The sequence below is a fragment of the Eschrichtius robustus genome, chromosome X (genome assembly GCF_028021215.1).
Source record: "Eschrichtius robustus isolate mEscRob2 chromosome X, mEscRob2.pri, whole genome shotgun sequence".
Taxonomy (NCBI): Eukaryota; Metazoa; Chordata; class Mammalia; order Artiodactyla; family Eschrichtiidae; genus Eschrichtius; species Eschrichtius robustus.
In genome coordinates, this window is record NC_090845.1 from 21,192,657 (window position 1) to 21,208,094 (window position 15,438).

The following is a 15,438-nucleotide window of genomic DNA, read 5'->3' on the forward strand; positions in this document are numbered from 1 at the left end:
GCTTAAAAATATAGAATCCTAACCACGCATAAAAGGGGATGTGCCTTATATATTCATAAGATGTAAGCAAGTATGGATATGCTTTCACTAACACAATGCAGATAAGAGAAGGCAGCTTAGAAATAGTGTTTTGAATATAAAAAAGTTAAATTTGTAGAAAATTTATATTTTTGCATTTTCAGCAAAAAGCCATGCAAAAAGGTCAAGAGTTTTAAACTTAAATAATAAAATCAAAAAGTCTAACAGACTGCAATACACCGAAATAAATGTTCAAAAAGATTTCAGATAGAGATAGGAACTGAAATTACATCCAGTGACACTTATCAGGTCTTCTCTTAGAAGATGCATGACTCCTACACTGACATTTGAAAGAAATGTTTAAAGCATAACATCAACTTCCCAGATAAGTGAATCGTTCTATTAAACTGCTTCTGGAAGTAGTTTCAAGAGCTAGCGCTTAGAATTGACTTATTGCATGAGTTTGAGGCCACTAAAAAGAAAAAAAAGGATGCGAGCACAGAATGAAAACATTTTTATATTAGACCAATGGCTTTGATAGTAAAACTGGTGAGGTTCTTCTTTATGTTTTTTTATTAACTACTTTGTCTCAAACAAATTTTTTGTTTGGCTTTTTTGAAGGGAGAAAGATGCCATTAGTTGCAACGTCTGACCTCGTCCAGTATATATTCTGGAAAATGCAGGTTGCATACTTGTAAACCATCCAGCTTGCAGGGCATCCGCGGGTACTCATCTTCCTTCCATTTGTTTTCATCCGGATCAAAAGTGAGAATAGAATCGCTGTAATGACCATTGTAGCAAAGGCCTCCAAGAACCATTATCTGTTTGTCCAGCACAGTCACACCATGGCCACTTCTACCAATTGGCATGGACGCCAAGATGGTCCACTGATCAGTCTCTGGGTTGTACACTTCTGTGGAAGGGCATCCCTGAGACTCAAAAGAGGCCCTCAAGATCACACAGACACCACCGAAGACATAAAGCTTGCCGTTGTAAGAAATCATCTTGTGAAAGCATCTAGCGTAATTCATTTTGCTCTTATTCTCCCAACAGTTGGTAACTACTTGAGTTCTCCTGGTCCGCTGTTCTATGGTCCCTTCTTTACTGGGGTCAAACACGCACACTTGTTTGGAGGTGGAAGATGAGGTGATTCCACCAGTGATAAACAACTTGTTATTGAGCACTGTCCCCTCATGTCCATATTTGTTAACTGGATAAGGATCCACAAATTCCCATTTATCATTGGTAATATCATATCTCTCTGTTGAATAGAAAGTCTCATCTCTGGTTCTGCCTGCTACAGCGTAAATAAACTTTCCAATAACACCAACTGCAAATTCTGAACGTGGTACAGACATGTCTGCCATCCGGAGCCAAGAGTTTTGTCTCGGGTCATACCTGAACACTTTGGAAGAAGCATGGAATTCGCCATCTGGGCCCAGTTCTTCCCCGCCCAACAAGAACACGAAGTTATTCACGATAGCAAGGCAGTCCGGACGCAGAGGTACTTGTGGGCCCTCCAGTTCCCACCAGACTCTTGGTTTCTTTAAGAGAAGTATTTTACTGTTAACCATGCTATGTCCAATCATGCCTCGGAATACTGTAGTTTGGGGTTTGGCAGAGCGGATGCGGCTTGATTTCATGTCCAACAGAGGCTGCTGGTGAATGTTCTGAAAGTAATTCAAGGCTTGATCAACTTCATAGCGCAGCTGTCGGGAGTATCTATAAAATTCTGATGTCTTAACCTAAGAATACAAGTAAAAGAATTTAACAACAAAAACAAAAAACAAAAACAAAAAACAAAACATCAATGGCAAACAAAATATCAAAGCCCACTAAGATGATTAGCTTATGATTTTAAGCTACTTTACTAAAACTGATTTCCTGTTAAGATCACATACTTTCTTTTTATTATTTTTTTTACAAAGCTTTTATCGTATTTGTTTTTGTAATTTGTATTTGTACTAATTTATGCACATTCCCAATCTTTTTAAAAGTAAACAAGTTATTTTCCAGGCACAAGCTAAATTCCCCTAACAAAATGTATTAATCACCTAATATATGTCGGGCCCTGGGCTACAAGTGGTGGCTATACGAGGACAAGTAGAGGTTTCACGGTAGAGGAAACGTTGGCCTTGGTTTTCTTAACCACAAGGAACACTGTAAGAACACCCATGACTGAATAATTTAGGGAATTAAGTTAGTGAGTTAGTAAAAATTTAAATACACACAAAATTCTCAGTTGGTTTTTGACATAAAAACTTGGTCTGATATCATTAACTCCTATAGTAATAATTCAGTTGACAAGAAAAGGTCAAACTTTTTCCTTTTTGTTTTTGGGGTTGGAACTACCTAATTATAATGACTGCTAACATCTTATGAAGCACTTTTAAGTATCATGCTAACTACTGTGGGGAGATTAAAAAAAAAAAGAGTATAAGATGTGGTCCATTTCCTCAAAGAACTTAGAGTATATTTCAGGAAATGAAAACAAATACACATCTACCAGTTTTAAGTAAATGAGGCAACTGACAGTTAGGTATGAAGCTGTATAGCACATCTGTGAGTGCTACGAACTTTAGATAAAGAACATATCAAACTGGTCCAAAACATTCAAGGGATATTTTGTGAAAGAGGTAGGAAGTTGGAAACCAAGCAGAAACAGCCTGTATCACAATGACAAGGGTGAGATAAGAGGGCTAGGATTTGGATGGTTACCATTTGGATCCTGTAGAGATAAAATCGACAGATTTTATACTTTTTCTCTTTATTGAAATTGTTCACTATTATTATTTGCTGTGATTTCTTTCACAGTTAGGAAGTCTAGGAAGTCACAGTCTAGGAAGAATTAGGTTGTATGTCCAATCATTGTGATCGTATGATTAATTCTTTGTATTAAGAACAATTATACTATCTTTTCTCTTAGAGGGGTCATTAGGCTAACAAATTAAATATTTAAGCGCCTACTGTGCACAGCCAGTAGTCGACTGCTACACAGGTTTTGAAGTAACAGAATCAGCATAGTAATTAAGCACCACATCAAGCAGCCCAGTATGGTGATTAAGAATTCGATTTAGGAAATATCTGACTTTGCCACTCACAAGCTGTCTGATTTTGGGCAAGTGACTCAGTATCTTTAAGCCAGTTTCCTCATCTGTATTACTGGGACAATAGCACTTACACCTCATAACCCTAAGGTAGGAGACAGGCAAGATTATCCTACGCGGAAAGGACTTAGTATAGTGTCTGTCATGTGGTAGTGCAGAAAAAATTACGGCTGTTATTAGCTATTATTACTGACCAGGGGACATCTGTGGAAGTGTCACTCAATTTACGTTAATGCATCTGATGATGTGCGTTTGTTTGTGTAAATATTCAGTCTTCCAGAAAGTAGAGGAGAAATGAGAAAAACTGTTACTTTGTACCTAATCCTCACCAGAAAAGCATGACTGATGACATGCAAGTAGGAGGAAGCTTTAGAGGAAGCAGCCGTGTTGTTTGGAGATCAAGAAAGAAAGGAAGGGGAATGGTGCCCATAATGGATAGGCAGATTTCAAGATTTTCAAAGGAAAATTAGGATCAATTCCAAGATCAGAAACTGTGTAAAGAAGCTCGAGAAGGCTTGGAGGCTCTCAAAAGCATAATGCTGACTGCATAATTGCAAAACATACTGATGAGGGGAAGAAAGGGGGAAAGTATCTAAAAAATCTGATGTGCTGCAGAGAGCTTTCTGGAATTCGGATGTTAAAAAACTACTTACGACAGATGGTAAAAAACAGGCACATAAAACAAGTATTATAAAGAGTGAAATGGAGCTGTAAGAATATTGTGAACAAAGCTAAAGCCTAAGGAGGAATTGTGACTTTACAAAGTGCCAGATAGTGAATAAATGGCATTTTAGAGGTTAAAGTAAAAAAAAAAAAAAAAAAAGTAGAGGAAAAAGTGAATTCCCCCCTGGATGAGGTGGTTAATGTAATACTAACAAAGATAAAGAGAAACAGCCTATCTTATTTCCATTCTCGGCTAAGAATATTATATTCTTCCCAATCTGAAGATCAAACACAGTAACTAAGAAAAAACTTAAATCCAAGATGGCTGACAAAAAAGAAAAACCAGCTAGATATTCTCACCGAGTTCAAGTCATCTGATCTCACAAATCATGTCCTGGGATCCTAGGACCCTTCACAGATAAGGCTGTTTAACTGCTTTCTGTAACCTGTGTGGAATCACGAAGGATGGCAGAGGACTAGAAACCAGACAGATTTCCGAACTAAGACTGGTTAGCTTGAGCCTGATCCTGCATTGTTAAAAACTAGTTAGCGCTTGCATATAAGAAAGCACTACAAACTAGGAGGCAACACAGACTCACCAAGTAATGCCAAGACTGACCATTTCTGGTTTAATTTTTGATGATGTAACAACACTGCTAGAGAATGAGAGAACCTATGACTTCAGCAAAATAATCAACAAAGCCTAGTCATAAAGAAAACAGAAACACTAGGGACCCATGAACCACCTGAAATTGCAACAGTAATTATGTTAATGCATTTGGGGGGGGAGGGGGGAAATCCACAGCTTTTATCAGATGTTCCAAGGATCCACAAACTCCAAATGTAAAGCTTTAACTGACTCTATCCTCACTACGAACCAACAATGTGATATGACAGTCTTAAGAACTAATAAAATCATCGACTGAATTAGACAGTCCCACCCTCTGTTCAGGTGAAACCACAACTAAGACAGTGTTCAATTCCACCAGTGTACTTTAGACAACAAAGTGGATCATGTCGAGAAGACAGCAAAGAGATCCAAATCACAGGAAGAGTGGTCAAACAGATGAAGAATGTTTCAATCCAAGAGAAGACTCAGGAGAGAAAGATGGCAACTGTTTTCAGGACCAATAAGTAGAAGTTAAGAGAAAGACTTTAGGCCAATATAAGGAAAAGCTTTGCAATTAGGACTGACAACATAATGGATGTTCACTGCATTATTATTTGTAAGAGCACAAAAACTGGGCACAACTCACATATTAATATGAAATTGGTTGACCAAACTCTGGTATATAACATGCAATCATTAAAAGGAATGAGATTAATCCACATGCAGTAACACAGACATTCAAAACGTCAAAATGACAAAACCTGCAGAACTGTATATATAATATTCTCAAAAAATAAAAATGGAGTTTTGCAGTCAGCAGTATATGCAGGGGAAAAATGTATATAATACATGTACAACATATAGTTACCAGTGAGCTCTTGAGGGGCTTGCCCTTTTTAGATTCGAAATAGGTCTGTATTGGGCTTTTCTACAGGGACTACAGTAAAAAGGGTACGGGTGCATGTTCCCAAAGTGAAGAACTGTCTACTTCTGGAGTCTAGCATCCTGCCACTGAAGGTAGTCCAGGTGTGGCCACCTATCAGGAGGGCTGGAGAGAAATTCCAGCATCACACAAGGACTAGGCAGAATGGCCTATAATGGCTTTCCACCTTCCAACCCCAGGTTCTTGCAGATCACGTCAAACTGGGCCAGCTTAATGGCTTCCTAGAGTCACTTCCTAGTCTTTTCTTTTTTTTATATACCCAATCTCCTGGTCCCTTTGTCCTCTCCCTATTCATTCTATTGTGCTCCTGTGATATTTGGGTTCCAATGAGTTTACAAGAATCACTTCAGCACTATGTTGCAGTCCCAGTCAAAGCTACATCTTTACCTGATCTGTTCTACCTCTAAGCCCACAATAATGGAAGTTGTGCCTTTTGAGATAGCTGTTATACCCTAAAAGATATTCTAACCAAAGAAATTTAGCTCCTACTTCTCTCTGCCAAGGCTAGAAGTTCTAGATCTACCTTGCCTTTTCCCAGGGCTACTTATTGCTGCAATTTTCCTCTAAAACCACACAATATCAATAAGCATAACTAGCTTCTCCTTTCATGATAGAAACAGGAAATTAATGCCTCTGTGATAATCCTGGACAAAGTAATTATAGATACACTCTGCTTTAAAACAAAAAGTGTAGGGCCAAAAGCTTCTTTGTGAATGGAATCACTTAAAATGCATTAATGAAGGGAGCTATCCAAAAAGAAACGTGTGGCTCATCTTTTCACAGAGAAAGCATTTCTCTCATCATTTGCTCCTCATATAACAGTTTAACTATCTGTGTATCAGGCTCTCTCAAAAGAAAGATATGGAAAGAATGACATTTCTTTCATGTTCTGAAATACTTTCCTTATCCTTTCTAGGACTTAAAAAGCTGTCTTATTTTAAAACTTGGAAAGATTATCACGTTTTTTGCTTTGATACTTTAAAAAACTGTATTATGAAAAGCATTTTGAAGTGAAAGTATTTATTACCTCTTAAAAACAGTGATCTGAAAATTTTAAATTGGCCATTTCCTCCTCTAATCTTTTGGTTTAATGAAATTGTGTGCATGCACATATGCATTTAGAGAAAATGTGAGAAATTAATAATTTTGAATGTGATTCCTCTAAATATATTTATTAAGTCAAAGAAATAATAGCTAGCCGTTAGCACTGGGTAAAAATTCCATGATTCTCTTCTGTCAAAATGTTATATAATCCACTTACTAAATTTTTAACTTTTAAAGGTAATTTGTTTATACTGCTCTTAATTTTGAAAGAATTAAAATGAAGCAGGCAATATAATTAAAACAGGCATTTCCATAGAGCTTACTACCTTTATTTGATTAAAAATCTACAATTTAAAAGTATCTACTAAAACAGGCTATAGTTTAAAAAATGATTTTAGGCTTTCAGCCAGCCAATTTAAGGTATTATCAGCTGTTTCACCTTTCAAAAGGATTTTAAATGCCCAATATACTAAACCAAAGAAACAAAAGGCCTTTTATTAGTTTATCCAGTTGTAGGGAGGTGGGAGGGGTGAGGACTGAGGGTTAGAATAATCTCTGAACTCAAGATCCCAGGTCTTAGACTTGACACTGTCCCCAAGTCACTGTGTGACCATGGAGCCTCCAGTTTAGGTATTTTCCCTTTATAAAAGGAGTAAGTTGCATGAACAGACACCTCTCTGGCCCTCCTACATCCAAAACTGCTAACCTAATTTTTGCAATGATGAGTATAAGGTGTCATGTGGAAGGAAGACTGAGCCCTGGCTGTCAGTTTTATCATCCTTCCTCCATGATTCAGTATTCTCAAAAGAAATACCCAAAAATAAAGCAGTTACTGTCATGGAGCTTTAGTGCGAAAACAAATTATGTCTTTGGGAACCACAGCGACATTTGATATTAATTTTGATAATTCAGTAAAATGTGGAAGCCTTTATATGTTGTACTGCAAAAACATCTACCCTGATATCAGAGGCTTACTTATAAAATCATGCTCAGAACTGAAGCTTGTATTGATTTATGTGAAACAAAATCATCACCAAAAAAGCTAGTTACAAAATGCCTTTAATCAATCCCTTTGTCCTGAAAAACTGAAAAATGACCAGGGATAAGGCTATTTAAAAAAATTAGTTCCTGTTAAGCACAAATCCTCTCAATAACACTATAATTGCAGTCAAATACCAAACAGTTAAAACAAATTTTAAAAAGGATTTACACATCCTGTCCTCTCCAAGTAGGCAAGAGTCTGAAGTATTGACAGCTTCAGAAGGCAAGTGACCAGGGCAAATGGGGGCAAGGGAAAGGACTCCCTCAGGACAATATTCTTATAAGAGTTTCAGCACAATTTGGTGAGTCCTCTATCCCTTCAACTTTTCTATAGATAGTGAAAAATATTTAACTCAAAAATAAATGTGCTTCATATGTAGAAAATAAACTTACGGTTACCAAGGGGGAAAGGGGGGCGGGTGAGAGGGATAAATTGGGAGATTGGGACTGACATATACACACACTACTATATATAAAATAGATAACGAGTAAGAACCTACTGTATAGCACAGGGAACTCTACTTAATACTCTGTAATGACCTATATGGGAATAGAATCTAAAAAAGAGTGGATATGTGTATGTGTAACTGATTCACTTTGCTGTACAGCAGAAACTAACACAACATTGTAAATCAACTATACTCCAATAAAAATTAATTATAAATAAATAAATAAATGTGCTTAGGGAATTCCCTGGGGGTCCAGTGGTGAGGACTTGGCGCTTTCACTGCCAAGGGCCCAGGTTCGATCCCTGGTCGGGGAACTAAGACCCCACAAGCTGCGCTGCAAGGCCAAAAATAAATAAATAGACAGATAAATAAATGGGTTTAGAAAGTCTAATTTCCTTCCAATTTTGGTACAACAGTAATAGAGCACCACTAGAAATTAAATGAGTGCACAAGCCTAAAAGGTAGAAAATAATGTAAAAGACTTAAGAATATCTTATCATCTGATTACACTAATATTTAGATAGTACAACTAAGTTCTAGAATTCACAACTTTTTTTACACAATTTTTTCCCTACTTATGGAAATACTCTCAACTATGTCAATATTTTATTTATAAATACGGAAGAGCAGAAGGAAAGTCAAATAAAAGGTTTAATCCTAGAACTAACTTCTGAATGAGCAAGGCTTACCTATGACACATGTAACATTTTCTGGGTAAATATTAAATTTGAGAATTAAAACTTTAAAGCCTAAAATCTTAATATACCCCCCTGGTTCCTTTCCTGCTCCTAACCTTTTCTCCAGTCATTTTCTGAATTCTCTGATCCTTTTCGATTTCTGCTTATCATTTGGTTTCTCTCCCTCTCTTTATTTCCCAATTCATTAAAAAGATTTTCTCCTTTTACAAGTAAATATGGCTGTCCCCATTCCATGTCTTCCTTTCCTGTTACTCCACAGTCAATTTCCAATTCTATGCTTTTGTTTTCATCTCCCTTTTATTTAAAAGGAAAATCAGCAAGTAAGGTTGAATTTTTTAACTCCCATTTTCAATAGGTTCCTACCAGCTTAATACAACCTTCTAATAGTCTCTTTCCCAGGGGATTTCACAGCAGTCAACACCTAGTCAACTCCAGGAACCTGGAGTGAATGCAAGTCAAAGGTGGAAAATAAGAGCACTCCATATCTATACACAAAGGGCAGAAGACTGGAGAGGAGAAAAACACCTTGGGTGATTTTTAAAGAAGTGCACATGTATTAATTACAATCATCCAAGTCCATGGGGCTGGGAGGGAGGGGTCGGTAAAAAAGAGACTGATGCAGAAAAAGACATTGACTGAGAAAGTACGCTTAACCCACTGACCTAGTTTCAAACAAAAACCTGCTTATCTCTGTGCTTTCACTCCAAGGGGCAAGTGAGCTGATTGTTAAGTAATTTCAAGTTTCTAGCTGTATAAGTGCTATTTAATATATGAAGGGGATTTTAAACTTTTTCAAAAACAACTCAAGCTTATTAGAAATTCTAATCAAATTTCACATTGGAAATCCAGGTTACTGTCTTCTAAAAAATATTTTTATTGTCAAATACAGCACTGCTTGTTTCTTCTAAAACTGAGGGTTAGAGGGAAATTTGTTTTTTCCTCTAGATTTGTCTGGCTGTAGTTTAAGTCATTAGAAATAATTACTTTTTTCGAGTTTTTGGGCTAAACTGTGGTAACACTAAAGTTAATGGTTTGGTTTCTGGACAGAAATTTTGGATTGGTCAAGTGCTAGATTAGTCAAAACATGTTGCAGTGCCTAAGTGAAGGAATTCTGAAGGGTACACAGCACCTACATTTTACATAGATGTGTCCTTGCCCAGGCAATTTCATTACCAAGTGGGTTGTGCCTCAACCAAAATATCACACCACCCAAGGACGACACATTAAGACTAAATTTCCTTATGTGTCATAGTCCATTGTTAATGCTATATAAACCAACTATGCTGATAGAGAAATATTTGGAAGATTATCAGTGCTTTGTGAAGACCAGTTCTGAGAGCTACCACGTTCTTAGGAAGGTACTAAGGGTCTTAGTAAGGTATACTTGGATACTTAATTTGTAATCCTTAAATTCTATCAGTTCCAAGGTGAGTCCAGGACACCTTACCCCATTTTAAACTGTAGCTTTTAAAGCCACAAATTCTGGTCCTTAAGTAAAAGACATTAAAAAAAAAAGTGTTAGCCTTTCTGAAGCATTTTCACTCTGATCCTAGGATTAATATTCACTAGTAATGAACTTATCTTTTTTCAATGGACTATCAAAATTATCTCAAGGCTGTAAATATCCTTATAACAACAAACTTTTATAAAATGCGGATATGATTTGCTAAATCCAAATATATTCTCAGTGAAGGAGAATTAACATCTTTTCTCATTAAAACATTAGCTTTGCTCTTCAAAAGTTAAATAAACCTAATTTGGGGGGATATGGTGAATTACATTTAACAGGTTAGGGGGGAAAAAAAAGCACATTAGGGTATCTGAATATCATGAGCTAGTTTATAAAACAAAATATTTGGAATAAAGCAGAATTCATCTATATAATCTGATTCCTTAAAAAATAATTTTCTTTCCTTTTGAAAAACTGTAAGATCTTATGATTATGATTAATATAATTTCTAAGGGGATCACTGGTATGCTAAATCTTACCTTACGCATATTTATGATACTGAAGATGCCCTGGGTTCAAAAATATTAAAATGTCACTTTACTAAAAAATCAACATATGGGTATTTTAATGAATAATTTAACAATTTTGCTAAAAAGGTCTTTTCTGTACAAAAAAGTAAAAGAGGCATTTTGCCAAATATACATTTACTTAATAAAATGTTTTCAATAAAGCAATAATTGTTTTTTAAAAACCAAAAGACCAAAGAGAGCAAAGTTTAAACTATTTAAATCTCCACATCACTGAAATTCAGAATGACAAATGTCAGGCCTTATCTCTGTTAACAGATGCAAAGACCATTAGAGTTAGTAAAAATACATGACACAGACATTTGCATTACGTAAAAACTGAGATTGAAGTCTAGTATTAAACCTGAGAATGGACTATAGTTAAAATGAATCATATTCCTAACCATGTCAAAAGGACAAGATCCTTACATTTATTTTCAGCTTTCCTCGATTATACAGTGAAAACTCCAGAATTCTGCTTTCACACCTTAAAGTGTTCCCACATCTTACACTTTTTTCAGTGCCATTAAAATTCTTAGGCTATGTTTCGTTCATGCAAACATGTTAGAATTTTCACAACTCTGTAACAACTTCTAAACCACCCAAGCAGGGCCACAGGGTTAACTACATGCTTCCTGCACATGAGGGTCCTCTCCCTACTCTAGTAGCTTGGACTGAGAAGCAAGCAGACCCGGGTTCCAGTCTGGACAGTGCCACTTACTCTGGGATAAGACTCCTAACTTTTCTGAGCCTGTTTTCTTACCTACAAAACAGAGATAACCTGTAGACTCTACCTATGTGTAGAGCACTCGGTGCAAGGCCTGGCATCTAAGTGTAAGGTGTTCAGATAAGTAGAATCACTGCCTCTAAGGAACTTGGTGAGGAAATCTGGAAGTCTTGGTCTCTTGGGTGATGATCCTGTCCCACAGAGTCAGTACAAAAGTTAAGACAGTCTGTTTTCAGCTGGGGAGAAAATCCAGTAGACGACTAGGGGAAAAGATACTGCAGAAGAATAAACCCAAAGATTTTGGCACAGCTAGAGGGCATGTTTCGGGTCCCTGGAATCAGTGGGGGCTATTCCTTAGGGAGAGGCAGAATGGCCCCTTACAAAGCCATTGCTCAGATCTGATCGTTACTACCAAAGGAAGAATTAAAATCTCTAAAGGTTTCTTCACGAAGCTTTGTTCAATCACTTTTTATTTTCCTGAGGCCAGGGAAAGGATTCTGACAAAGAGATGCTATACTTAAGTTATCTTCATCAGCCATTCCACAGAATAGTTAAGTAGGAAGGTTCACTTAACACTAAACTGTACAGAACATTTCTAAAGGCTAAGGATCCAGGAGAGGGTTAAATAAGTGAGAAAGGCTGTTTAATGTATGCATATTTAGAGTTTCTAGAGCACAACTTACTCCCTGAACTTGTAGAGCAGCGCTGTGCAACAGAAATATAATCTGAGCCACAAATGTGAGCCAAAGATGTAATTTTTACACTTTTTAGTGGCCATAGTTTAAAAAGCAAAAAGGTGAAATTGACTTTAATAATGTATTTTAGCCCAATATATCCAAAATATCATTTCAACATATAATCAATATAAAAGTTAGTAATGAGGTAATTTATATCCTTTTTGTCATCTTAACCTTTGAAATCTCAAATCAGACTTGTCACATTTCAAGTATTCAAATGCCACAAGCAGTGATTGTATTGAATAGCATGGTTCTAGAGATACACTACTTTTTTAATAAAAAGAATAATCTTTTAATTTTGACACTTTAGCTAGTTTTAATTCCAATAAATTGAATGGAAGGGCTCCAAATTTTTTTTAAAAGGGGGGGAAATTTTATGAATCTAAAAGGAACCTAATGCAGAGTACTGTGAATAAAGTCCTTGATGATTTTAGTCATGGGATTGGGCTACTTAGCCTCCTAATAAAAAAAGAATGGCAAATTCTAAGTTTGATCAGAGTTGCTAAGTGGTTTTCCAAGACTTTATCTGGCATTACAACAACATTTTCCTGTAATTGTTCCTGAAAATACACGATGCTAAAAAGTAGGTGTGTTAACAGGAAATATAAGGAAGAGAAGAACTAAGTTAACACCAACACAAGGAAATAATCTGATAAATCCAGAATGTGGGGACACACTAGGACAATCAGTAATCTGATCTTTCTAAAAAAAAGCAAAAGTGGGGGACTGTTTTAGATTCTTTAAGAAAGATTAAACAGACATGATAACCAAAAGCAATGTGTAAACCATGACTGGATTCTAGGGCATTTGGGGGACAACTCTGAATATGAACTAGCTGAATATGAACTAGCTGTTAGATGATATCAGGGTCTTATTGTTAATTTTCCTGGGTGGAATGGTATTGAACCTGGGTAGGAAAAAGTCCTTATTCTTAGGAGAGGCATGTTAATAAGTATTAAGGGACGAGATGTCATGATGTTTTCAACTTATTTTCAAACGTTCAGCAAAGGAAAAAAAAACTACATAAAGAAAATATGGTAAAATGTTAACAGTTCTTGAATCTAGGTGATAGCTATATAGGTATTCATTGTACTATTCTTTCAACTTTTTGTATGTTTGAGCATCCTCATCATAAATGAGAAAAAGGAGAGACAATTTCAGATTAAAAGAGAGACATAATAACCAATGTGCTGTATGAACCTTGATTAAATCTTTAAGAAACAGCTTAAAAAAGACATTTTTGGGACAACTGAGAAAATCAGAAAATGAAGTGGATATTACACGATATTAAGGAATGACTGTTAATTTCAATAACGGTATTATGGTTATGTAGAATTTCCTCACTCTTGGGAGATAAGATGCTTGCTGAAGTAGTTAAGGAGGAAACGTCACATCTACAACTTTCTTTAAAATGGTTTAGCAAAAAACAAAAATTTTACATAAAGGCACACACACTCTCCTCTCTATCTAAAACCAGGGTGGCAAAATGACAACAACTATTAACCTACAAGATATGTTTATGGGTGATCATTCTACTGTTCCTTCAGCTTTTTTGTATGTTTACAAAGTCTAATAGACAGTTTTTAAAAATTGAAAGCTAAAAATAAAAAGTGCATATTAACATTCCATTTTTCTAAATTTCAGCAAATAGGATAAAACCACAAATCAAAACTGCCTACACTTTTCCCCATGTAGATTCTCATACCAAAAAAGGACCAGCACAGATGTACTATGTCTTTATTTCTGTGCCCTTTCTGGTTCCATGCATATATAATGGTTTTAAAATGGCCTTGTTTGAGACCTGCAGAGTGCTGAGTACAGGAAAAATAGATGGGCCCTATTTTCAAGGAGCTCAAAACAGTATGGTGTAAAACAGTCCAAATTCTTATTTCCCAACCAAATTTTCCACTTCAGATTCTGAAGTTTAATTTCTAGAGGTAAGGTCTCAAATCTGCTTAACTTAGTGTTTTACAACACATTCCTTTGATAAACATTCTCTCTCACACACTGCTAAGACAAGAATCACCGACTACCTTCCCTTCCATTTACCTTACCAGTATCACAAATAAAACTGGAAGATTTATATTATAAAAAACAGAAAGATTTCTCTGTAGCCAGGGCCTTATTAAGTTTTCGTAAGAAATTAATTCAAGAAGGAAGCCTTAACAACATTTTTATTCTGATGAGATTCCCAATACCTGGCCAATAAGTAATAACCACATCCTACGCCATATATGCAAACAGAACCATCAGAAGGTACAAGTGATGTTTTATATCATTTACAAAATTGGGAGTTCCCTGGCGGTCCAGTGGTTAGGACTCCATGCTTCGACCCCTGGTCGGGGAATTAAGATCCCGCAAGCCACGCAGTGCGGCCAAAAAAAAAAAAAGAAAGAAAGAAAGAAGATGATGGAAAAAAAAAAAAACCCTACAAAATTACCTGATAGTATTAACTTCCAGCCACTGTCACTACTGACCACCCTGAACTGATAGTTGGAATATAAAAAGGCTCTGCAGCTCAGCACTTAATCATTTACTGCTATCAATTATCCATCATAATGTCCTACAAGAGGGAAAATTTTATTCTCTATTTCATGAGCACTTCCATCTAGACTGAAGTTGAGGGGGGTCTGTTTGCTTTAATAGTGGGAAAGCATTTCCATCTAACATGTAAAGACAAAACAGGATTCCCCAGGAAAAGAGAGCAATAAAAACAATAGTAAGGAAAAAAATCAAAACATCAGAGAAAAATTATTTACATTGTTGATGTGGGGCTGATTATCACTGAACAAAAAATAATTAAGAAATGTATTCTTCAGTTTCAATTATTTCTGTCGTATCAGTACATTCTGAGAATAAAGATAAAATCCCACAAAACTGAGTTATCTAGTAAAAGTTTTAAGTTAATGATATTTCACAGCATTTCAGAGAGGAAAAAAAAAGACATGCCAGGCTGCTGAGTGTTATTCGAAGGCGCAAATTTGTTTATTTTTCAAATGGTGTAAACAACCCTCCTTTGCAAATATTATATTTTTATCACCAGGTCTGGTAACTAAAGCTGAGGAACCACCTAACATGAAGGGTGTCGACCAAAGCTTTAAGTGAGCTTTCCAGAAAGAAGAAAAGATGCAAGAAGTAAACAGCGCGCCAGAGGTAACCATGTGATTAGAAACCAATTAAGTTAAGCAATTACTGAAACTGCTTTCTCTCCTTTGGGCAAGAGAGCATCACAACTGAGACTCTGATATAAAAAATGAAAAATGCTTACATGCAAAAAGGCCAAGGCTGTTTTGGAGAAAGACAATTTTAAGACAGCAGAACTATTACATGGTAAAATGTGCACAGGGATGTTTGATCAATGTAGATAGAGGATCTATAGTCTATT

The 15,438-nt window shown here is 36.1% G+C and overlaps 1 protein-coding gene across 1 annotated transcript in view; it reads right to left on the reverse strand.

Moving 5' to 3' along the window:
- Positions 1-236: 236 nt before the first annotated feature.
- KLHL15 (kelch like family member 15) overlaps positions 237-15,438 on the reverse strand; it is a 28,381-nt gene continuing 13,179 nt past the window's right edge. The window contains exon 3 of the mRNA XM_068532475.1: positions 237-1,763. Within this exon, the coding sequence (XP_068388576.1) occupies positions 654-1,763 (1,110 nt within the window). The 3' untranslated portion in view covers positions 237-653. The remainder of the gene's footprint in view (positions 1,764-15,438) is intronic.